The sequence below is a fragment of the Raphanus sativus genome, chromosome 7, assembly GCF_000801105.2.
Source record: "Raphanus sativus cultivar WK10039 chromosome 7, ASM80110v3, whole genome shotgun sequence".
Classification (NCBI taxonomy): domain Eukaryota; kingdom Viridiplantae; phylum Streptophyta; class Magnoliopsida; order Brassicales; family Brassicaceae; genus Raphanus; species Raphanus sativus.
The window spans coordinates 24,481,753-24,508,200 of record NC_079517.1 but is presented as its reverse complement, the minus strand read 5'-3'; the positions used below and the strand labels follow the sequence as shown (position 1 = coordinate 24,508,200).

Here is a 26,448-nt window from a genome sequence, read left to right as displayed (position 1 = left end):
GAAGCAGGAAACTTTGATTGGAGAACAAAACTTGAACAGGTCAACACCTCTATTCAATGCTATACGCAGATATTCCTTCGCAAAGGATGTGAAAACATTTCTGTAAACTCTGACTTCTTGCGTATATGATAATATGAGAGATCCTTCTGATAACATTTTTTTTTAGTAGCAGCAAGAAACAAGAACTTAAATAGATAAAAATGCATTCCATCAGGACAATGTTGTCATCTCTTGAGGTTGGAGAAAGAATTAAGATCTGTCACAACATCAGTAGAATCAACCACGACATGAGAAATCCGAGGCAACAATCCAATGATGTCTTTCTTAAAAATGCAGAGGGCTTGAAATGGAAATGGATGATGATAAGGCAAAGCCACATCCTCCCTAAGGAAAATCCTGAAACGACGTTGAAGTTTCTTGATGCGAGATACAAAGAGGAGATTACCGAGTGATGTTTGGTCTCTCTTTGTTGACGAAGAACAGTAAACCATTATCAAGCGCCAAAATAAGAGAGCCGGTGTGTGAGGCTTTGTGTCTCTTGGGCCTGTTGGTGGGCTTCGGGTCTTGGACCTGAAACAAGACATAAGAAATATGTTAAGTCCAGTAAGGAATCTGTTTCCTTTTTTTCTTTGTAGTATTACGAAGAAGTAATTTTCCTTTGTTCATTTAGAGAACCTATGATCGATCTAGTATAAATAGGGTTCTCATCTCTCATTGTTAGACACAACACAGAAACAATAATCTCTCATAGAACACGCAACTAGTGCGAGGCTTGTAATCTTTTCGATTCATAGTGATATTGAGTTTGCTCCGGTGCGGAGAAGAACTCGCCAAACATATCGGTTCCGTTTTTGATTCGTTTATTGAAAGAAGAAGCCAGGGTCGATTCTCTACAAGTGGTATCAGAGCTTAGGCTAACCTAGATCCAAGTACAGAGATTTGAGGTCAAGTTTCAATAAACAAGCAAGGAGAATTCTTATCTGGTGTGGTGAAGAATACTCGGCTCGTTGGTGATTGAAGCTTGACGGAGACGGCGTGTTACGACAACCTGCAAAGAAAGAAACAACAGTTTACGGGTTAATAGAGAGATGGAAGCAACTTTAAAGAAATTTGAAGTGGAGAAATTTGATGGGAAGGGTGACTTTGGTCTATGGAAATACAAGATGCTATGTCAGCTAGAGATCTTTGGTTTGGGGTCTGTTCTTAAGGAGAAAACTCCTTCTACGGATGGTGAAGGTGACGAAGAACAGAAGGATGTTAAACCTGATCCTAAAGAGCAAGACAAGGAGCTGCGTACCAAAAATCTGATCAGTATGTGCCTATCTGATCTTATTATACGGAAGGTTATGAATGAGACTACAGCACTGGATATGTGGAAGGCTCTAGAAGCGGAGTATCAGACCAAGACGTTACCAAATCGAATCTACATGAAGCAGAGATATGCAGGTTTCAGAATGGAAGAACACAAGTCCATTGAGGAAAATCTGGATGTGTTTCTGAAACTTGTGGCTGATCTAGCAAGTCTGGATATTAAAATCAGTGAAGAAGATCAAGCAATACAGATCTTAACCAGTCTACCAAAGCAATATGAATCTCTCGTTGATGCTTTAAAATACGGCAGCAGAAAAGAGACCTTAACGGTCCGTGATGTTACAAGTTCTGCTTATTCTAAGGAAGTAGAATTAAGGGAGAAGGGACTTCTTAACAAGTCTAAAAGTAACTCGGAGGGGCTGTTCGTTGGAAACGATAGAGGAAGGGGTGACAAGAAGAACAACAAGACTTGGAGAGCTAGATCAAAGAGCAGAAACAGATCACAATCAAAACATTCTCTAAAGAATGTTGGACGTGTGGCAAGGAGGGACACTTTAAAAAGCAGTGTCCCGAGAGAAAGAAGCCGGCAAATTCGGTCAACATTGCTGAAGAGAAGGAGCAACCATTGGTATTAGTGGCGAGCCAGCAAGCTACTAAGGAGGAATGGGTACTTGATTCGGGATGTACGTTCCATATCACTCCAAATAAGAATGTCTTATTTGATCTTGAAGACATAGAAGGAGGGAAGGTTTTGATGGCAATAACACAGTCAGCGAGGTCAAAGGGATCGGGAAGATCAGAATTATGAATGATGATGGATCAAGTGTGATTCTCACCGACGTGCGTTACATGCCGACCATGGGAAGAAACCTTATTTCTTACGGTTCATTGGAGAAGATGGGATGCAGATACGAAGGAAAAGACTTCATGGTGCAGTTTTACAAAGGAGAGAAGAAGGTTATTTCTGGGAAATACTGTGATGGTCTATACTACTTGCAAGGTACAGTATTGAGTGGTGAAGCTGCAGTCGCAAGGCCTGATATCGACTTGATTAAGAGGTGGCACTCTAGACTCGGACACATGAGTCTAAAAGGTATGAATATTTTAGTCAAGGAGGGACATCTAAACGAGAAAGACGTGACGACGTTAGAGTTTTGCGAGAATTGCGTCCTTTGGCAAAGCACACAAGTTGAGCTTTCCAAAGGGCAAGCACACGTCTAAGGAAGTTTTAGAATACATCCACTCAGATATGTGGGGTTCACCTTCGGTGGTTGAGAGTCTCGCGGGATGCTACTATTTCCTTACGTTCATCGACGATTTCTCTAGGAAAGTTTGGATCTATTTCCTGAGATCAAAAGATGAAGTGTTCCAGAATTTCAATGAGTGGAAAACTAGCGTGGAGACAAAGACATGAAAGAAGGTGAAGTGTCTTAGGACGGACAATGGATTGGAATTCTGCAATACACAGATGGATACATTGTGTAAGGAGGCAGGGATTAAAAGACACAGAACATGCAACTATACTCCGCAGCAAAACGGAGTATCAGAACGCATGAACCGTACGATTATGGAGAAGGTTAGGTGTATGTTGACAGAGGCAGGCTTAGAGCAGAAGTTCTGGGCGGAAGCGGCTTCTACAGCTGTCTACTTAGTCAACCGATCTCCTAGTACAGCTATTAATTTCAAGCTACCAGAAGAGGTGTGGTCAGGAACAAGAGTTGATTTAAGCCACCTAAGAAGGTTCGGATGTACCGCTTATGTACACGTGACTCAAGCCAAAACCAGTCCAAGAGCGATGAAAGGAGTTTTCATGGGATATCCAACGGGGACTAAGGGTTATCGAGTCTGGTTACCAGAAGAATTAAGATGTACGGTGAGCAGGAAGGTGATCTTCAACGAAGAAGAGATGTTTAAAGACGTCGAAGAAACCAACGAGAAGAAAAAGAAAACGAAGACGGTGACGTTCAGTCCGGTGTTGGTTCAAGGACCTTCAAACTCAGCTATTGACGCAGATACAGAGGATACAGTTCAAGGTGGAGTTTCTCCCGCATCAGAAAACTCGAAACCTGAATCCTCGAGTTCGGAAAGTGAAGAAGAAGCCGTGGAGGCTGAACACGAAAATCTGGATAATTATATTCTTGCTAGAGACAGAATCAGAAGAGAAGTGAAGAAGCCTTCTAGGTTTGATGATTCAGACTGCGTGGCTTATGCTCTAGCTACAGCAGAAGAGATGAATATGGACGAGCCTAAGTCATATTCAGAAGCAAGAAGAAGTAAAAGCTTGAAGTTTTGGAACCAGGGAATGCAAGAAGAGATGGATTCGTTGGAGAAAAATCAGACTTGGAAGCTGGTTGAAAAACCAGAGACAGAGAAAATTATTGGCAGCAAGTGGGTTTTCAAGTTGAAAGAAGGCATTCCGGGAGTCGAGAAGCCGAGATACAAAGCTAGGTTAGTAGCTAAAGGGTTTTCACAAGTCGAGGGGATTGATTACACAAAGGTGTTTGCACCAGTGGTGAAGCACGTGTCGATCAGAATTATGCTGTCACTTGTTGCAAATTATGATCTTGATTTGGAACAACTAGACGTGAAAACGGCTTTCTTATACGGTACGTTGGACGAAGAGATTTATATGGCACAGCCAGAAGGGTTCGTTGAGAAGGGAAAAGAAGATCAAGTTTTTCTCCTGTTAAAATCCCTTTACGGATTAAAACAGTCACCAAGACAATGGAATAGGAGATTTGATAGTTTCATGAAGGAACAGGGCTTCTACAGGAGTGCTTACGATCCTTGCGTCTACATGAAAGGTTCAGATTTATCTCATATGGTTTATCTCTTGATTTATGTCGATGACATGCTAATAGCGTCTAAGGATTCTAAGGAGATCAAAAGAATCAAAGACATCTTAAAGAGAGAGTTTGAGATGAAGGACCTTGGAGAAGCTTCAAGAATACTTGGGATGGATATAATTAGAGATCGGGCCAAAGGAATTCTAAGGCTATCGCAGGGAAAGTATTTGCAGAAGGTGCTGGAGACTTTTAACATGGTCGAGAGCAAGGCGGTGGTTACACCTATTGGACCACAGTTTAAGCTCAAGAGTTTGACGAAGGAAGAAGAGTACGAGGAAACGAGGTTCATGAACGTGATACCATACGCATCAGCCATTGGGAGTTTAATGTATGCGATGGTGGGTTCTAGACCTGACTTATGCTTCGCAGTGGGCTTGATCAGCCGCTACGTGAGCAAGCCAGGAAGACAACATTGGGAAGCTGTTAAGTGGGTGATGAGATACCTTAAAGGAGCTCTAGGTTCAGACCTAATGTTTACTAAAGGAGAAGACTTTAAGGTACGGGGATTCTGTGACGCAGACTACGCTACTGATTTGGATAGGAGAAGATCCGTTACCGGATATAAATTTCAAGTCGGAGGCAACACAATAAGCTGGAGATCTGGTCTCCAACATATCGTAGCTCTATCAACGACAGAATCGGAGTATATGGCTTTAGCCGAAGCTTTCAAAGAGGCATTATGGCTTAAGGGTTTTGTTAGTGAATTGGGGTTCAAGCAAGATGATGTGAGAGTGTTTTCAGATTCTCAAAGTGCTATACACCTAGCTAAGAATGGCGGGTTCCATGAAAGGACTAAGCATATAGACACTAGACTACACTTTATGAGAGACGTAATTGAGGCTGGCGACGTTACGGTTCACAAGATTCACACATCTATCAACCCGGCGGATTTCCTAACTAAGTGTGTACCTGGACAGAAGTTCGAGTCATGCTTGGAGATCCTCAAGGTTCTGCCTTAGTAGGTCTCGTGTGGCTGCAGGTGACAAGGCTGTCGACTCGTTCACCTCGCGGAAAGGCCACAAAATAAAATATCAGTTTCAAGAAAAGCAAACTGATGGTTCAACAGGAAGATATAAAGCTTGGTAAAAGATGAATTCAGAAGATTACGTTGTGATGGTTGTAGACAGGAGTTGTCTATGCAAGGAACCTGCAAAATTATTCATACTAGTCAAAGAATATTTTATGCAGCATATTAATTCTGCTTATTCTAAGGAAGTAGAATTAAGGGAGAAGGGACTTCTTAACAAGTCTAAAAGTAACTCGGAGGGGCTGTTCGTTGGAAACGATAGAGGAAGGGGTGACAAGAAGAACAACAAGACTTGGAGAGCTAGATCAAAGAGCAGAAACAGATCACAATCAAAACATAAATTCTCTAAAGAATGTTGGACGTGTGGCAAGGAGGGACACTTTAAAAAGCAGTGTCCCGAGAGAAAGAAGCCGGCAAATTCGGTCAACATTGCTGAAGAGAAGGAGCAACCATTGGTATTAGTGGCGAGCCAGCAAGCTACTAAGGAGGAATGGGTACTTGATTCGGGATGTACGTTCCATATCACTCCAAATAAGAATGTCTTATTTGATCTTGAAGACATAGAAGGAGGGAAGGTTTTGATGGGCAATAACACAGTCAGCGAGGTCAAAGGGATCGGGAAGATCAGAATTATGAATGATGATGGATCAAGTGTGATTCTCACCGACGTGCGTTACATGCCGACCATGGGAAGAAACCTTATTTCTTACGGTTCATTGGAGAAGATGGGATGCAGATACGAAGGAAAAGACTTCATGGTGCAGTTTTGCAAAGGAGAGAAGAAGGTTATTTCTGGGAAATACTGTGATGGTCTATACTACTTGCAAGGTACAGTATTGAGTGGTGAAGCTGCAGTCGCAAGGCCTGATATCGACTTGATTAAGAGGTGGCACTCTAGACTCGGACACATGAGTCTAAAAGGTATGAATATTTTAGTCAAGGAGGGACATCTAAACGAGAAAGACGTGACGACGTTAGAGTTTTGCGAGAATTGCGTCCTTTGGCAAAGCACACAAGTTGAGCTTTCCAAAGGGCAAGCACACGTCTAAGGAAGTTTTAGAATACATCCACTCAGATATGTGGGGTTCACCTTCGGTGGTTGAGAGTCTCGCGGGATGCTACTATTTCCTTACGTTCATCGACGATTTCTCTAGGAAAGTTTGGATCTATTTCCTGAGATCAAAAGATGAAGTGTTCCAGAATTTCAATGAGTGGAAAACTAGCGTGGAGACAAAGACATGAAAGAAGGTGAAGTGTCTTAGGACGGACAATGGATTGGAATTCTGCAATACACAGATGGATACATTGTGTAAGGAGGCAGGGATTAAAAGACACAGAACATGCAACTATACTCCGCAGCAAAACGGAGTATCAGAACGCATGAACCGTACGATTATGGAGAAGGTTAGGTGTATGTTGACAGAGGCAGGCTTAGAGCAGAAGTTCTGGGCGGAAGCGGCTTCTACAGCTGTCTACTTAGTCAACCGATCTCCTAGTACAGCTATTAATTTCAAGCTACCAGAAGAGGTGTGGTCAGGAACAAGAGTTGATCTAAGCCACCTAAGAAGGTTCGGATGTACCGCTTATGTACACGTGACTCAAGCCAAAACCAGTCCAAGAGCGATGAAAGGAGTTTTCATGGGATATCCAACGGGGACTAAGGGTTATCGAGTCTGGTTACCAGAAGAATTAAGATGTACGGTGAGCAGGAAGGTGATCTTCAACGAAGAAGAGATGTTTAAAGACGTCGAAGAAACCAACGAGAAGAAAAAGAAAACGAAGACGGTGACGTTCAGTCCGGTGTTGGTTCAAGGACCTTCAAACTCAGCTATTGACGCAGATACAGAGGATACAGTTCAAGGTGGAGTTTCTCCTGCATCAGAAAACTCGAAACCTGAATCCTCGAGTTCGGAAAGTGAAGAAGAAGCCGTGGAGGCTGAACACGAAAATCTGGATAATTATATTCTTGCTAGAGACAGAATCAGAAGAGAAGTGAAGAAGCCTTCTAGGTTTGATGATTCAGACTGCGTGGCTTATGCTCTAGCTACAGCAGAAGAGATGAATATGGACGAGCCTAAGTCATATTCAGAAGCAAGAAGAAGTAAAAGCTTGAAGTTTTGGAACCAGGGAATGCAAGAAGTGATGGATTCGTTGGAGAAAAATCAGACTTGGAAGCTGGTTGAAAAACCAGAGACAAAGAAAATTATTGGCAGCAAGTGGGTTTTCAAGTTGAAAGAAGGCATTCCGGGAGTCGAGAAGCCGAGATACAAAGCTAGGTTAGTAGCTAAAGGATTTTCACAAGTCGAGGGGATTGATTACACAAAGGTGTTTGCACCAGTGGTGAAGCACGTGTCGATCAGAATTATGCTGTCACTTGTTGCAAATTATGATCTTGATTTGGAACAACTAGACGTGAAAACGGCTTTCTTATACGGTACGTTGGACGAAGAGATTTATATGGCACAGCCAGAAGGGTTCGTTGAGAAGGGAAAAGAAGATCAAGTTTTTCTCCTGTTAAAATCCCTTTACGGATTAAAACAGTCACCAAGACAATGGAATAGGAGATTTGATAGTTTCATGAAGGAACAGGGCTTCTACAGGAGTGCTTACGATCCTTGCGTCTACATGAAAGGTTCAGATTTATCTCATATGGTTTATCTCTTGATTTATGTCGATGACATGCTAATAGCGTCTAAGGATTCTAAGGAGATCAAAAGAATCAAAGACAGCTTGAAGAGAGAGTTTGAGATGAAGGACCTTGGAGAAGCTTCAAGAATACTTGGGTGGATATAATTAGAGATCGGGCCAAAGGAATTCTAAGGCTATCGCAGGGAAAGTATTTGCAGAAGGTGCTGGAGACTTTTAACATGGTCGAGAGCAAGGCGGTGGTTACACCTATTGGACCACAGTTTAAGCTCAAGAGTTTGACGAAGGAAGAAGAGTACGAGGAAACGAGGTTCATGAACGTGATACCATACGCATCAGCCGTTGGGAGTTTAATGTATGCGATGGTGGGTTCTAGACCTGACTTATGCTTCGCAGTGGGCTTGATCAGCCGCTACATGAGCAAGCCAGGAAGACAACATTGGGAAGCTGTTAAGTGGGTGATGAGATACCTTAAAGGAGCTCTAGGTTCAGACCTAATGTTTACTAAAGGAGAAGACTTTAAGGTACGGGGATTCTGTGACGCAGACTACGCTACTGATTTGGATAGGAGAAGATCCGTTACCGGATATAAATTTCAAGTCGGAGGCAACACAATAAGCTGGAGATCTGGTCTCCAACATATCGTAGCTCTATCAACGACAGAATCAGAGTATATGGCTTTAGCCGAAGCTTTCAAAGAGGCATTATGGCTTAAGGGTTTTGTTAGTGAATTGGGGTTCAAGCAAGATGATGTGAGAGTGTTTTCAGATTCTCAAAGTGCTATACACCTAGCTAAGAATGGCGGGTTCCATGAAAGGACTAAGCATATAGACACTAGACTACACTTTATGAGAGACATAATTGAGGCTGGCGACGTTACGGTTCACAAGATTCACACATCTATCAACCCGGCGGATTTCCTAACTAAGCGTGTACCTGGACAGAAGTTCGAGTCATGCTTGGAGATCGTCAAGGTTCTACCTTAGTAGGTCTCGTGTGGCTGCAGGTGACAAGGCTGTCGACTCGTTCACCTCGCGGAAAGGCCACAAAATAAAATATCAGTTTCAAGAAAAGCAAACTGATGGTTCAACAGGAAGATATAAAGCTTGGTAAAAGATGAATTCAGAAGATTACGTTGTGATGGTTGTAGACAGGAGTTGTCTATGCAAGGAACCTGCAAAATTATTCATACTAGTCAAAGAATATTTTATGCAGCATAAGAAGCTTCAACAGAAGCTAAGAAGATCATTATAAAAGAAAAAATCAGAACTTCTACCTAAAGGCGTGTGGTTGCAGCAAGGAAACAGCTACAACAAAACTGTAAAGTAAACATAAGGCTGTTAGTTTACAAGATTAAAGCTCTTGAAGAATTAAAGAAACAGTTTTTTTTTGGCTACCTAAACGGAAGTGACGATGGTGAAGAGACGTCAACACCAACGCAAGCTGTAACATTAAACAAAGACAAATGTTTAATTATTCAGCAAGGAAATCTTTCATTACAGGTTTTCAAGTGGAGCTTATTACACGTATGTATAAAGGAAGAAGAAAAGTCAAAGCAAAAGAAGATACCTTTTGACCATTTGACTAATCTGGTTTGGTCCTTCAAAGGTGTCGTGAGGTGAGCAACAAAGTTCGTTTGCTATCGGGGAATCACGAGGAGTAAACGTCTTACTGGATTCATCAAGAGACAAGCTTAAAAAAAAATTAAAATCAAAGGTTAGAGCTTTGTTCAATTGTCTAAGGAAGAAGACAAGGAAGAACAAGCGGTACCTGCGACATCAATGGCGGCGGCGGTAGAAGCTAACGCCGGTGAAGACAAGCGATGGTAAAGTCGGGATCTTGTCTGGTTCACGGAGAATCGAAGAGAAGAAGTGTTCGGGAGAGAGAAGAATCAACAGGGGCGAGAGAGAGAAGACGATGCGGCGAGCTCGTCGAAGCTTCTGGTTTCATTTTTCGCAGAGAGAGAGAGAGATGGAGGTACGGAGAAGTCGAGGAATGACCCAAGAGCCAAGGTGGAGAATGTGAGGCTTTGTGTCTCTTGGGCCTGCTGGTGGGCTTCGGGTCTTGGACCTGAAACAAGACATAAGAAATATGTTAAGTCCAGTAAGGAATCTGTTTCCTTTTTTTCTTTGTAGTATTAGGAAGAAGTAATTTTCCTTTATTCATTTAGAGAACCTATGATCGATCTAGTATAAATAGGGTTTTCATCTCTCATTGTTAGACACAACACAGAAATAATAATCTCTCATAGAACACGCAACTAGTGCGAGGCTTGTAATCTTTTCGATTCATAGTGATATTGAGTTTGTTCCGGTGCGGAGAAGAACTCGCCAAACATATCGGTTCCGTTTTTGATTCGTTTATTACAAGAAGAAGCCAGGGTCGATTCTCTACACGGTGGTGCCGTTCACATAACATGATCTGACGACGCAAAGTCAGAGCGTCACGGCGTGTAACCAAAAATAATACATCTAGAGTTCTAAAGAAATTGCCGTTAATGTTAAATTACACATAAACTACACGTGATGCATCCATTCCATACAAAAAGACTTCTATGGTATGTAGCTGTATATATAAATACAAGAATACAAGGCTCAAGAAAGGAAGAAACTAGCTAATTGCAAGCTGTCTTGTAATCAAACTCAGACTTTGCAAGACTTGGCAAGTGGTTCACAGTCTTTATATATCTCCAAACCAGACTGATCAAGTTGGTCTTCCTCAAAGCAAGCGCAACGTTTGCTCATCGAACCCGTTATTGCTATCTCCAAAGGTCTTTGTACCAATCTTGGCACCCCAACATCACACCAAACCTGCACACATAGCTTATCCTTTAGTTTTTTGTTTTCATGCCACCTTGATAGAAGATGACAAGATTTCATACCTTACCACCTTCATCTTGACTCCATCGTGAGTTGCAATTCTTTTGCTTGTCTTCTTCAATCTTTTGTTTCTCCATGAGTTGTGCACCTCTGGAGGCTTTTGCTTCAGCTCCTTTTAAGTGCTTAGTGGGATTACCTTGGCTATCGTAGTACCGTCCAACAAGCTTCCCAACAGGACTGTGATCACAAATTATAAAAGCTAACAAGTTAGAACCAAACGAACATGACCTCATTGTAAAGGGATTAGGGTAAGCCAAACATCATCTGGCTCTGTATCGTGGCGGGGTGAATGACGCATGTAACTTACGTGTATGTCCTGGAGTAGAAACCTCGCCAATCGACTATGCTCTTCACCTGCGAAGAAGAGATATTCATCAAATAATTAACATTTGTACCAGACATGCTTTCACTTAGCTCACTGAAAACAATCGGATCAGTATAATACCAAACATTTCATATCTTAGAAAGTGACAGCTATGAGGATATAAGTCCCATATGGCTAGAGAATTCCATATTTTTGATCGATTAAGCTATATCTAAAGGTAGAAAAGCATTACCTCACTGCTAGATAACCCATGTAACGAATCTGTAAGTCCATCTCCTGCACAAGAAAAGAATCATAGCACATAAATGTGACGTATGAACAGAGATATCAGGGACTTTGTGTATAAGTAAATAAAGAGAAGCAAAGAAGAATGTCACAAAAACTCGTACCTGTAAAGTTGCCAGAAACAAATGCACGAGAAGCATCTCTGAGTACAAGAATAACATGCAAAGGTTATATAAAAGGAGATAGAAAAAACGTATGAGAAAGTGTATTTATCCACATACAGTATATATTGATAAAATAAAGAAAAAACAAACCTTCCAGAAAAATGGTTGTAACTTCCTCCACTACCGTAATGAGATTTCCCTTTGGTCACATCATATACAGATCTGTATCTCATATGTATACATATACTCAGTTGTTCAAAAGTCGTGTTACTTTGCAAAAGGAAGAAGAGACTACTTACCCAAGAATCCCTAAGAGTATAGGTAACGTTTCATCAGTGCCATTGTACAATGCCAATTCTTCAGCAGAAAACAACCTCTTTTCAATTTGGAAGCAAACAACAAAAAGAAAAAAAATCAAAATTGGATTCAAGACATGACCCATCATAACATCGGTTAGTTACTTAAACTCAAGACACATATACACTATGCGAATATAACAAACTTCATTAGTTCTAAAGTACTTTGGTCTGATTCAGTCAAATAGTACGCAAATGGATGGAGGTAACGAAAGTAGCAAAAGTTACAGACTTTATACAGAGAAGGTAGAGAGTTAGAAAACAAAACGAAATTTTGATATAGTGAAGAGAAGAAAGGTGAGAGTACTTGGTTGTGTTGTGGAGGAGACTTGAAGGAAGATCTGAAGTAGAGAGCTAAGAGAAGGACGATCGAGGTGACACCTACCAACGGAGATAGCAAGATTCTTCTCAACGACATCATCGTTTTGGATCCGATCTGCGTTTTGTATCCGAAAATTCTCCAAAAAAAAAAAACCCACAGAACTTTCTCCCGTAATATAGCAGCGAATCACTTATAGGATGTGAGGTCTTAAATCTCAAGGCAAAAAAAAATACGGTCTTAAACCGCAAAACCTGAAATATACAGGGTGTGGATAGTGATTTTTCTAGAGATTTTGAGTTTCAAGCGAAAAATTTTAAAATATTTTTTGAGAATCTATCTTCTATACTATTAAACCATAATCCCTAATAGAATTCTGCCCTTGGTTTTCAACTTATTTACCATGACATGTCATTATTAATTTTTAAGAATTTTATAATTAATTTCACCCGTTAAAATTCAGCAAATCGAAATCTTTTGATTTTCAAAACCAATCACATTGCAACAGCTTCTATAATTAACTCATACGCCACAAAATCATAATCAAAAAAGTTATCGGTCTTGAACCACAATACCCGAAATATACAAAGTGTGAATAGTGATTTTCCTAGAGATTTTGAGTTTTGAAAAAAAATATATAAAATATTGTCTGAAAATTCAGTTTTACAAGTGTCGCACTCAAGTGATTTTTAGAGTAGTCAATTACGAAGTTATCTTCAATGATAATTGTTTTGTCCTTTGTTCGGAAACTCTTTAGGTGCAACGCATATGCTCGATCCGGATCTAGCGAATTAACATTAAATCAGAAAAAAGTTGGAGAGTAATCGGGGATTTATTTTTACACCAATTATCTATATATTGGCTATATAATATAGATTTTGAAAACAATTACAAGTAGATTGTTGTAATGCAGCGGTTAGTGTGCATCAATGTATTAGCGGACCTGAGTTCGAGGCCCTATAAGTGCATTATCTTGTGCTTTCTTCTTTTTTTTATTAATGAATGAAAAAATAGTAATTTTCTTTTTCATCTTTTTCCTTGCATTTGTAATTCTAGTTATGGCCGCTCCAGATTTTTTTCAGCATGATTTTCAATTTTCTTGGATGTTTGCGTCGATTAGCCTTTGTTTTCTTGTTATTAACAGGAAAAATATGTAGATTCATTATGCCATAGTCGATTTCAAGTTCGATAAACCCATAAATTTTTCTCCCCGATTTTTCTATCCGAATTAGGCTGATTCGCCACGGTTCATGGACGTGGAGAGCATAATCGCCGAGGAATCGCTCCAAATCGCCGCGTTTTAGAACAAGGGTTTTGTCTAATTACTACTACTAAAAGTTATTTTTATTTTTAGTTTTTTTTAAATATCTAATTAATTATACTATTAAAACGATGAGAATATTATATAGACGATTGTACAGCCGATAATTTTACCATCTTATGAAAATATATATCTGACTGTGCCATTTTGAAAATTCAATAAGATTCATGTTCGATATTACGCTATGCACCATGTTTAAATTCGCCATGATATATTTAATCCATACATAATATCATGAAAAATGGATACAAATTTTTGACTGCTACTTAGTATCCGCAATAGGTCTGAAAAAATATCTAAAAATATCAAATTTAGATATTTGTACCCTGTCGAAGTAAAAAACCATGGCATATATGTTTGGAAAAGATTCCATTTTGAGAGAGTTGAAAAAGCACTATCTCGTTGAAAGGTTCTATCCATCTCTTAAACCTTTTTCATAATATGTGCATAATTCGCCCATAATTTGCATTTTCAGAGATTTGAACAGGATATCTGCTGGCCTTAATGGGCTCAGCATATACAATATAGATTTTTTTACTCTCTAAGACACTTTCTGTCTTTGAAATTGCATAAAAGGACACTTGTTGCTGGAGCAACACTTTCTTCTTGTTCAATGTCTTTCTTGTCCTCAAACTAACTACACCATATTCAAACTATAGTTACTCCTAACTAAGCTGTCACTTTCGTCATAGTTAAAAAAAAAATTGATATACCAACTCTTTTTTTTTGTGTTTTCGAAAAACAACTTATATTCTCTCTCCGACTCTATTTTTTGAAAGTCAGATCTACTTTCCCAAATTTAATCTTTCGTTTACTAACCCTAGTTCTTTCTTCACCGCAGATCGACATTGGAGGTTTGTATTTTGAATTCCTTAAATTTTGTTTGACTTTCAAGAATTTTCGAAATCTCTAACCTTTTATGTTTTTCTTGTTTTAAGCTGTAATTTTGCGGACGAGAGAGATGACGAGCAAATTCGAGAGCTTCGGTCTGGAAAGGATGATGCGACGGCAAGCAGGTTCGATTTGTGGAGATGACGACAGGACGACCAGCAGATCCGAGCTCCGGTTTGGAGAGGACGTGACGACGAACAGGTCCGACCTCCGTAGTGGAAAAGACGACGACAAGCTCTCATGTCTATTATATTTTGTGATTATGTTTTGTGGTGTGTCTATTAGAGATTTTACGGATGATGTAAACTCTTATTTGTGACTATAAACCCTTCCTCATGATTAATTAAATTGGCCTCATTTGTTTATTGAACATTTTGTTTGGTTGATTGGATTTAGGATATGTTTTGACTCAATGAAGCAGTTTATGGACTATCAGTTAGTTGGATATGTCAATTTTTAACTCGAAGATTATAGTTTCTTGATATTTCATCAGTTATCCACACCCACAAATGGCAATGGCGAACTTTCGTCCACATCCACAAATGATAACCATTTTCAGCATCTACAAACACGTACACACATATGCATATCAAAGAGACTCGCTTACGGTAACTCATAGACATATTGTCTTTTGAATCTTTAAGATTCAAGGAATGTGTTCGTTATTGGAGATTTGGGTTTGTTTAGTTTCAAATTGTGTTAGTTATTGCTTGGTTTAGTTTGGTTAGTTTTTGCTCAAAAAAAAGTTTGGATAATTTAGTCAATTGTGGATTGCAATTCGAAGGGTTCAAACTTTTAGTTTGGTATGTTTGGTCTACTGTCCACAGATCGATATCCACATTCATTCATATTCACAATACTAGTCATTCTATGTCTAAGACTCAAGTGTGTATTCATTCTATGTCTAAAACTCAAGTGTGCATCTTTTTACAAATTATATAAAATATATCAGAATGGATGTTAAAATGTAAAGAAAAAGAAATTATAATTCACTGCACCCAAAAAAGAGCTAAATGTTTGTTATAAAACAAAAAATTAGCTAACAAATACATGAGTGAAAAAGTGATTTAATAATACCGAAAAAAGAAAATATGACTCTTCGTTATCTCTGTGGTGCTCATTTTCTTTTCAAATATCTGAGATTCTGCGAACGGAAGAGATAACGAGCAGATCCGAAAGCTCTGGTCTGGAGGGAACGACGAGACGGCAAGCAGGTCCGAGTTCAGACGACAGGTTGGCCAGCAGATCTGAGCTCCAGTGTGGACATCTTTTTTTATTTTTTCTATTCATTAATTTTTTTGTACATGAACATATTTTTCATCCATATTTTTCATGTCCACACATTTTACATAATCTTTTAAAATATATAAAATATATATATGTTAGTGGATCTTAAAATGTAGAGAAAAAAATTACAATCAGTTATGAAATTATATTTATTTTATATATACTAAATTTTAAGGAAAAGCAAATAAAAATGTTTGATAGGATAAATAGTAATATAATATAATAAATATATTAATATAATAAATTCATCTCTTCCTCAGCTTAACTAGAGCGCAAGGGTATAATGGTATAAACACATAGGGGGAAGAGAAAAGAAGTGTGCCTCAAATTGCATGTGTCTAATGATAGCAAAAAAAAAAAAGTGTCTGATTTCGTATGTCACTCGTTTAGTTCTGTGTAAATTTTAATTGGTCCATACAGGATTGACCCTTTAAGGCAAAAGGGATGTATCATGTAGCTTCAATATAAATGAATATCTATTTATCTTTTTTTTCTTAAAAGTTATTCTCTTCTTCTAACTCTGTAGAAAATGAAATTTAGAAAACTTATATCAATCGAACTTGAGAAATCTAGAAAACTTATATGAAGTTTTGTAGACTTCAAAAATGAAGTTTTGTAGACTTTAAAATAAAGTGTCTTTTTTGGAAATGCTCTAACTATTTTTAGTGTTGCTCACGACAAAAAAAAAAGATACTTTGGTGTTGCATAAAAGTTCATAGAGAAAATAGGTGTCAGCCCTTACTACTAATCTCCCTTTAAATAGATTTTTGTACAATCGAAACGTTTTACTAATCTCACTTTAAATAGATTTTTGTACAATCGAAGCGTTTTTCAACTACTTGCATTACCAATAAAGTAATAATAATTGCACAAAAAAGCATTAATAATGATAAGAAAAAGTTAAAAACCCAAATAAATTAGGGCGGCAATAAATAAAACCCTCGGCCAGTATAAACCCGCGCCACAGAAGGGAGAAGAACACAAAGTGTCGCCCTTTGAGATTCTCTTTTCATCAAATTCAATGGCTTTCTGGGGTGGGTTCATCGTTTCGTTTCTATTATTTTATTTTCTCAAAGCATATATTCAACAAATAACCGATGATTCGTGTTGTATATATTTGCAGGAGTTGAAGTGAAGCCAGGAAAGCCTTTCACTCTCAAGGCTACTACTACTACAAATGATGCTAAAAGACTTCACCTTTCCCAGGTCTTTCTACTTTCTACCCCTAAACTCTCAGATTTTGCAATTGTGTCCCCTTTTTGATTTCATCTGTTTGGTTAATTAATCTTTAAGGCGACACTGGGGATGAGTAGTAGTAATACGGGAACAGGCAGCAGCAGCAGAATCATTCTTCAGTGTAACGTTGGGAACAAAAGTCCACTCTTCTTATGTGTCCTGTCTCCTGAAAAGGTTGATTCTTGCCAACTCAATATTGAGTTTCAAGAAGCTGAAGATGTTATCTTCTCTGTTATCGGTTCTCCTAGTGTTCACCTCACTGGCTACTTCCTCGCCACCGGCGGTTTAATGCTAAATGATGACCATTCGTATCCTTTAATTTCTCTTATAAAGTTAAATTTTGTGTTATTTTGTATTGTATCCCTTGACTTGAATTGAAAACCCAAAGGGAGTCATTTGGAGAAGACATTGTTGACACAGACGTCGAGAAAGTTAGCAGTGATGATTATGACTACAGCGATAGTTTCATTAATGATGATGATGATGATGATGATGATCCATCTCCCCGCGCTTCTCAGATCTCTACTTCTGACGATGATGCTAAAACAAAGGCAAAGAAGTTTAATAAAAGACTAAGGAAGAAGTTTCAAGTCTCTGATTCAGATTCCGAGGACTCCGTAGAGATACTTGACAACGATAATGACCACAAGATCCCAAAGGTAGTTTCTTCAGAGGTTCCTTTGGAGAATTCTGAGAAGACATCAGAAGCAACAAATCCTACTCACGTGGCTATGGATAATATAAAGTAAGAAAGCTTCACTCACTACAGACTTGTGTTAGTTTTATTTATTAGTATCAACGTGTAAGCTTTTAACCTTTTGTTACCTAATCTGTGTTAATATATGTCAGGGAGGATAAGCCATCTGGTGAGGTTGAACTTGGCTCTGATGTGCTTCCAGAGAAGAAGAAGAAGAAAAGAAACAAGGAATCAGTTGTTATTAGCACAGACGAAGGAGAGGAGGAGAAAGATATGCCAGGGACTGACAAGTAAGTGATACAATACAACTGAATTGATTATGTTACTTTCTTGATTCAATCAACATTTTCACATGACAGAGCAATAGAATCATCAACTGATGGAACTCTATCAAAGAAAAAGAGGAAGAAAGAGAGGAGAGAGGAGGAGACTACAGGGAGGAAGAAACAAGCTATCGAAAAGTGAGAGACAAGCTTCTGCTAAAAGAGTTGTTTTTGTTTAATAGATTTGTCCAATAAGATTTTTTTTTATTTCCATAATGAATAGGAACATGGAGAAAGAAGCTAGTACTAAGGAACTACCGGAACCAGAGATTTCTTCAAACGAGGTGACAATTGAAGAGATTGAAAAAGGAGAGTTAGATGGTAAAGTAGCTGTCCATGGAAAAAGGGTGAGTATTTTTTTGCATCAAAGTCATATGCAATATGGATTATGTCTCAAGTAAGGTTTGGCTGTTTCAGGTCAGCATACTCTATACTGGGAAGTTGAAAGACACTGGGAAAGTGTTTGAATCAAACTTGGAAGAAGCTCCATTAAGATTTCGCTTAGGTAAAAAAAATATTTTAGACATTGTCATTGTTGTTTCAACCATCCGAAACACAACAATATGCTACCTTTCACCTTTTTTAACAATTTATAAGTATAATGTCTGTTTGCAGGTGGAGAAAAGGTCATAAAAGGTCTCAGTAAGGGTGTTGAAGGTATTGTATGATGTTTTAACCAGTAAGGTTATGTCAACTGAATTTATAAATGTTAAAAGAAATTGATGAATCTCTTAATACTCTCAGGGATGCGAGCTGGTGATAAGAGAAGACTCACAATTCCACCATCTCTTGGGTATATCTCAGTTGATTATTATGTCTTTTCATATTCAGCATAATATCTACTATAGACTAACCTGTTTATTTTTTTTTGTTTCTCTTGCTTCTGGATGTGATATAAACAGGTACTCCGAGGAAGGACTGAAGAAGGAAGATGTGCCTAAGAATTCGTGGCTTGTCTATGAAGTAGAGGCAGTAAAAGTGAGATGATGTCATTGGCTCTTTTGAAACAAGTTCAAGCCTTTTTATTTTTTTCTTCTCGAGTCATCTATTTGCCTCCAATTTTGTTCGTTTTGGGGAGGGGATTTCTTAGCTGTTCGCATAACTCAGCCACATGGTTATTTAATTTCATCGGTCAAGAAGATGGAAACTTGTTTTAGTTGAACTTTTTTCATCGAAGTGTAATATCCTCCGAAACGATTCGTATATAGTCACCCCTCTGTTTCACCAAAAAAGTTTTTTTTTTTAACACTAAAAGATTATATTCATATTAACCAGATACATTGGATTACAGAAACATACACTTTAACATAATAAAAGATAATCTATAAGATCAAACCCAAAGCCGATGATTACACACGAACCCCTGGAGTCCATAGCCAGCGGATGATATTCAATCCCTGGAACCAAAGACATGACAATTTTGAAACTAAAAACCAAAGTAAAAGCTTGCTATTAGCGAAGACCAAGACGAAAGATCCTAAGCGGCATGAATCCTAATCTCCATACGCTCTTGATGAAGAGAACACAAATTGAAATCTCCCATGGTGAATAGCACAGGCTGAGTAGAAACAAGCTTCAAATCCCGCGGAAACAGAACATGCAGTTCCATAAGCTGTAACCGGAACCTGACGAAAGTCGAATCTAGCGACATAAGTTCGTCACAGAAGAAGCACGACAAGGATGAGGCTCGATCAAACCTCTGGGTTAAAGACAGGGAGCGAATCGCCTCACAGCTACCATAATCAACCTTGATAATCAAGAGACGGAGTAAGGATCCACCAAAAAAGTTTACAACGAGGAAAATGATGCAAATAAATTTTATTAAATATGCAAAAAAAAAAAAAAATTACCTTTGTTTTACTAGGTATGAGTTTGTGGGTTGCAAGCAACGGTTTTGTATAATATTTTAATTAAATAAAAACAAAAAAGTATTAAATTATTTTATTATAGTTTTAGATTTTTTAACTAAAAACTCGTTACTATACATAAGTTCTAGTTAATATTTGTATTTTATAATTATGTTGCATAAGTAAATTGTTATCAGTTTTATACTTAGGAGTTAGAAAAAAACTTTCATATCTAAAATCTTAAACTGAATCCAACCCTTAGTAAGAATATAATGAAATAAAAGAAATCTGAAAGTTAAATAAAGCCAATCAAATCATCAATGACAATATTATATATTTTGTATGTACTACTTTATTGTTTTCTTATACTTATCTGATGTTTAATAATTTTCTTAAATTACTATAACATTTTAACTGAAAATGATATATAAAAATATTACATAGTAAAAAATATAATAAAATGAGATAAATCTTGAATTTCTTTTAACAAAACACATATAAAGATGATTTACAGTGACAATATTAATAATCTACTTCTTATGTAGCGCTGGTCCAGATTATAATGGCGCCTAAAGCGGACCGCAAGAATTCTGCTCTTTAACTATAATTAAAAAGTTATAGTATTTTAAACATGTAACTATAATAGTACCAAATATTATTAAAACTGTATTTTTGTTTAACAAAAAAAAAATCAAAACATTATCTGCAATTTATCTTATCTATTATAAGATTGAAAGATAAGCACTCGTGTTCTAATCATCACTTATTATTTTTATATTTTTTAATTTGATTAATTTAGTAACTTTTTTTTACTAATTCTGGAAAAAACAATATTTATAAAATAGAACAAAAGAGAATTTGCTAAATATAACTCAAAATTTGAGTTTAAATGCAAAACTATATCCAAATTTGAATCAAATTCAAAATTAATCTAAAAACTTTGTGAAATTACAAACAACTCCTTGTAACCAAACAAAAAACTAGAACTCATTTTTACGAATAGCCCCAGAAAGTCTTCTGAGTCTTCTGAGATACTGTAAGTGGTCCAGACGACTTCCATATAAGTCGTATGGTATAGTTGATCTTAAAAATAATTTATAAATTTTGTAAAAAATATTTTGATAAGTCAAAAGTTAAAATCATGTAACTATAAATAGTTTTAAGTGATATAAATTAAAAATAAAAAATTGAATTGTTTTCAACATAGATAAGTGAAAGTACTGAATCATGATATTCTTTATTTTAGGGTTTAACAAACATATGTTGTAGTATTGTATGGGTTAGTTATCACATAGGGTCGCGATAAGTTTTTAATTGGGTAAGTGGGTTGCTTTAGATTTTTATTGGCGAGATGGGCCGCTAGTGTGAGAGAAATAAATCGCTGCCCATTTTGACCTTTTGACCCGCATAGTTTTGGCGAGTGACCCACAAAACTTTCTAAAATGACCCACAACAAACGACCCACAAACTTAGCGACCCTCGCCAGTCTCAAGTTTTCTCACGTGTGAGAACTAAATAAGTTTTTTTTTTATTTTGTTTTTTGGTGACCGGTAAAAAAAGTCCAAGGTAAAAAATTGTCCTTTCACCTTATTTTTTCCCGCCATTTACTGTTTTCTGATCTTTGTGGCAATATTAATAAACTATTTTGTGTGTGTTCTTACTCGGTAATGGTGAGATTAAGTTATAATTGGTGGACAACAAAAAGAAGTGACCCTAAGAGAAGAAGCAATTTTCATCCTCTGAGGCCTTCGATCTGCATCCACCGTAACTGAAAAGAATGGTAACAATTATCGGTGGTCGGATCGTAGGGTCAAGTAGTGTTGGTAAAGGTAAGGAAATCAGTACCAACACCGGCGGAGGTACAGTGTTCGAGCTCAAAGCTTCAGTATTTGTTTTTATAAATGTGTGCTTCCTTTATTTAACAAATGACCATAACGGGTTCTCATTTTTGGATCGTAGGTCTGTGTGTAATTCCTGCATTGTGGTTATGGTAGGGAGGTGGATAATGTTTGACAATGGAGTTTGGGATTTCAAGATAGATAATGATAGAATGGGTAGAGCTGTCGATTCCTCCAGACTTAGAGGTGCTGACGAGTAAAAAGTCAGTATTCTAGCTGCGTATGGGCTTTCGGGAAGGGAAGTCTCAGCCGAAATGTCCTATTGGCTGAATGATGGAGAGAGTGAAATGGTGAGCACATGGGCTGCTCCCGTGGAGATAGCAACAGACAAAGATTTCAGGATTTTCAAGGCTCTTCACCGGGCAAACAAGTATGTTAATCTCTTCGTAACATTCAGAGAGTGTGTTTCAGGAGAAATGATATTTCTAAGGTCCGAACGACTCATTGCGTCCCAAGTGAATGCATCCGTTGGACCTCCTGATGAAGATGTAGTTTTTTTGATGCAAGTAGAAGCAATTGAAGCATGCTACAAACATAAGTCTCAGTCTGGTGGCATGGTTGCAACGTCAAAAGATCAAGATAAAAGCGGAGAACCTCTTGGCGAAGGGAGTGGGGCTAATACAGAGAGTTGCGAGCAAGAAAATGGAAAAGCCTGTGGAGATGACATGCGAGTAGATAATGGAGAGAATAAGGGAGGCAATGTCGGAAAAAGCTGCGGAGTAAAAACGGCGTCAGATAATCTGCCTCAACAAATCTGTGTCGAACAAGATACGAGAACGTCATGTCCTGAAAAGATGGCAGTGGACAGAGCAAACAATAGGGACGCTAACAAAGTAGCATCCACTGGAGATATGGAGGTGGACACATGAGATAACATGGAAGATGTTTCAGCAGAAGATGAAAGCGATGATGCCGATTACGACTACAATGCCTGGGATGATTATGTTCGTAACGATTGTGTGACGGACGACGACGACGATTTTGAAGAAGGTCCAGGCAAAGAAAAAAGTGGTGGACACTCTGGTGGTAAAGGTATTCGGCATTCTGGTCCTATTGGTGGCAGAGTGTCTTGTAAATCGGCGTCGGGTAGGAATCAAGGATCACGTGGAGGTGGATCTGAAACAAACAAAAACGATTCGAAGCGGAGACATTCAAATCGTTTTACCGATGGAGGAAGCGATTATACATCAACCTCCAGATCGTACACTGAAGTAACAGAGACAGAGGAAGGCGTTGATGTTATTCTTGTGACGCCACCTAAATCGAAAAACCAGCACAGACCGGTGACTGAAGATAATGATGATGATGATTTTGTTGACCCTCCTATCCCCCAATCGACCGCATTTCATGGTGGAGAATCACTGATACAGCCTGGAAATCAGACTATAAGACTCTATGAACTGAGGTTCAACCTGAAAATAAAGAAGATAGATTTTTATGAAACAAAACAGAAACAAATGGAAGATGAATGAGATGCTAATGATATGAAGAATAAATCAGAGTAAATAGACAAAGATAAAAGATAGATATGGTGGAATCAAGCTGCTGGATGTGTATCACTCTCAGCTTGATCAAATGATGGATTGAAGTGGATTTACGGATGAAGGTTTGATTGAATCTCTCAACCAGATGGGATGATGGACGAAATAGATTGAATAGACACCACAAAGCTCTGTGAAAGGAGACTTTGATAAGCCTGGTTGCTCTGGAGCTGCTTCTCACAAACTCTAAAGACTTGAAACAATAGTTTTAAGAAAACTAGAAAACTGCATTTTCATTCATAAAATTCAAGGGTGGGTATTTTACAATGGACAAACGACTTTGAGCTTTATATGCTCGACTAAGAGGACTCTGGAAAAGACCAAACGGTCACAAACAATAAAAGGAGAGCTAATAACTGGAAAATAAAGTTAGGTCTTCAATGGAGCTGATCTAGGAGGGAATATGGCTGTTGGAGGTGATTTGCTTTCCATAAATGGAGATCTATCTTCTTCTTGAATTTGGATGGTTTGAGAGGATAGGAAAGCATCCTGGGAATCTTCTTTATGGCTGGATATGAGCTGATCACGTTCCTGGTTTGAGCAGAAAAGAGCCGTTGGACATTAATGTCGGTTTGCTCCAAATATGGTAAGTGTGATTGCATGAGAATCCTCCTTGTGACACCCCCGATCATAAATAACCGGAAATGACACTGTCGCTGTTCCCTGAAAGTCAACCCGAGGTTCTCAGAATAAATCCGATCACTTTAGATTAACAAACCGAGAACACCGACGCTCCTATCGAATATCACTCTAGGCTTTTCAACCCGACAAGCAATACTCGATAGTTGGTTCGTCCCGGACAAGGACTAGTAACATATGAGAACTCGTAATTTATAAACATTCTTTTATACATTAATTATTTATTTTTAAACATCTTACAAACCTTTATAGTTTTAACCTACGGCCTATCGCCCAACAACGTTTTACAGTAATATACACAGAAGGTTCGTTGCAAGGACAACAAAAACTACCGCTGATTACGCCGTTCCTTCTAGTCAAAAAGAGTAAGTCTCCCGCCTAGTGGTTACCTGCACACACAAATGAGTCGTGAGTAAAAATACTCAGTGAATCTAGAATCACAACACAAAATATAAATCATCCACACAAACAATCACAATAATGAATAAGTATGATCATGCAAGTACTAGTACATATTCAATCACTACATTAATCTCATCCTATACATCACTCCATATCCCCCGTCCTTAACTCAATATTTTAAATATATATTTATAGGCAGATGCTAAACCCGAAACCACAAAAGGCTAAGAGCTTAGCGGGTAATAATAAAAATAATTAAAATTCATCTCCTTTAGATAATCACTTGATGAATATCCGACACTGGATCGTCACCCAGTACACGGCCCTAGTCTGCAATACCGTAACTCCGTGTCTTCGTACATCTTGAAACGTCACGTGAACCACGTACGATCAAGCGACGGATCTTCATATTACGGGGATATTTAAGTAGTGAGTTTTGACAAGACTTCATATGATTATTACTTACATACTTAACTACATGAATGCATATATAATTATTACTTAAGAACAAATACAAGTCACATATAACCTACATGAACACTTCACAGATTTTTTTAAGAATAATTAGATAACATCTACCATTCGTGACTTTTCACTGCAGATAAATCATGCTACTCTCATACATGATTTATTATCCTACTATCTAGACTCACCTCAAAATAAGTCTTGGAACTGATCTCAAACAAGCTGAAGGAACCAAAGGAGTACACGGGTACAAGGACAACTGGAGTGAGACAGCAAGACTCGCAAGCAGCACAACTAACTAACAGAAGAACTCAGATGATCCTTTCCCTTACTGAACTTGCAACTTCTGATCTTCTCTAGAGCAAAGAACTAAGATAGAGGATGAAAGAAAATCTTCCAAGGTCTTGTCTATTTTTTCTATGATTTTTCCTCTGATTTTTTTTCTTCACTTTTTCTCTTCTTTCTCACTGTTTTCTCTCTGCAACTTTTCTTTGTCTGATGAGTTTTGTTTCTTCACGTCAGGGAGGGAGAGAGGGAAGTGAAGAGTAATCATCTAATGGCAAGATAAGTGTCTTGAGTCTACACCAGGCTTGATGATCACATGACAGCTGGCCTTGATTCATAATCATCCACTAAGTAGCTCACTAATTCCTTCCTTTGAAGAAATCTCTCCCAGCCACATGATTTATTTTAATTAATTAAACAAGTAGGCACACTGCTTATGACTATCATGTGTTTATTATTATTACTAGGTTCGTGTCCGCGCTACGCGCGGATTATCATATTATATTTTTTCTAAATATATAAAAAATTAATAATATTGTCTTATTGATTCGAGAAAATATCAAATTATTGAATTCTAATATTCTTCCAATAGATTGTTTTAATCAATTTATTTTCAATCTATTTTAATTTTATATTTATTTTATTAACGGGTTTTATGATTTATAATAAAGTTACTTTTACATTATGTGTTATTTTTAACTCTTGTATTTGTTTATATTATTTTCAGTTATTATTTATTGTTTTTCGTGTATTATTATTTATTTTGTGGAGTATGTGAATTTAAGCTCTATTTGAATATCAATATTTATGCAGTTTATTGTAATAGGTATAACTCCAAACATGATTTTATGTGCCAAACATATTTTCATTTCAGTGTCTATATTTATATTATTATTTTGTATTTTAATAGAATTTTTAGTTAAAATGTTATTTTTAAATTGATTTGATTACTATGCATTTTGATTTCTTGATAGTTGTTTACATATCGCTTTTACAATTTAGTTAATTGTATGTTAAATGGTTGTATTTGTGTATGCCTTCAATTGGTTATTAGTAGCAGGCCCGGCTCACAAATTTGATGGACCCTATACAAAATATATATAGTTGACTAATTTATGCATATAAATAATATTTTAAAAGTGTTTTCCCAAAAAAAAGGCCCTAATTTATAAAGAAAATTTCACAAAATAAGATGGACCTGGTGCTTTTGCTCCTTCAGCACAGGTCAAGAGCCGGCACTGATTAGTAGTACCAACTTTAGCTTTTTCTCTAAATGATAAAAATTCTACTTTGTATTTGTTTTACTGTAAAAATTAAAGAAGCCTGGTTCTCTTCAACGTATTATTCTTTTCAATGTAGCGAAGAACATGCACATATGGAAGAAAACTTGTCACTAAAATATCAACACACATTCATATTAATAGTAGTTTTTACGTGATTTGAAACTTATCATTAAGCTGTTTTGAAGGGATAAAGGTTTTTATAGATCAAATGAACATATGAGATTGATAAACTTAA

General features: G+C 37.6%; 3 protein-coding genes across 3 annotated transcripts; 2 read left to right on the top strand and 1 right to left on the bottom strand.

Annotated features, from left to right (window-relative positions):
* Positions 1–8,051: 8,051 nt before the first annotated feature.
* Positions 8,052–8,816, top strand: LOC130498120 (secreted RxLR effector protein 161-like). Its single transcript, XM_056991484.1, has one exon. It carries the CDS (start codon positions 8,052–8,054, stop codon positions 8,814–8,816), a length of 765 nt encoding a protein of 254 aa, XP_056847464.1.
* Positions 8,817–10,307: 1,491 nt separating this feature from the next.
* LOC108814592 (membrane-associated progesterone-binding protein 4) lies at positions 10,308–12,295 on the bottom strand. The gene is made up of 8 exons (XM_018587194.2): positions 12,087–12,295; positions 11,723–11,799; positions 11,574–11,645; positions 11,424–11,461; positions 11,267–11,310; positions 11,017–11,063; positions 10,712–10,886; positions 10,308–10,640 (listed from the first exon to the last, which is right to left on the bottom strand). The coding sequence occupies exons 1-8, from the start codon at positions 12,198–12,200 to the stop codon at positions 10,473–10,475; spliced, it is 735 nt and encodes a 244-aa protein (XP_018442696.1). The 5' UTR covers positions 12,201–12,295; the 3' UTR covers positions 10,308–10,472.
* Positions 12,296–16,499: 4,204 nt separating this feature from the next.
* Positions 16,500–19,064, top strand: LOC108815923 (peptidyl-prolyl cis-trans isomerase FKBP43-like). Its single transcript, XM_018588460.2, has 11 exons — positions 16,500–16,631; positions 16,721–16,803; positions 16,891–17,141; positions 17,222–17,578; positions 17,683–17,820; positions 17,890–17,991; positions 18,077–18,200; positions 18,271–18,358; positions 18,469–18,510; positions 18,598–18,646; positions 18,756–19,064. Exons 1-11 carry the CDS (start codon positions 16,619–16,621, stop codon positions 18,838–18,840), a joined length of 1,332 nt encoding a protein of 443 aa, XP_018443962.2. The 5' UTR covers positions 16,500–16,618; the 3' UTR covers positions 18,841–19,064.
* Positions 19,065–26,448: the final 7,384 nt, after the last annotated feature.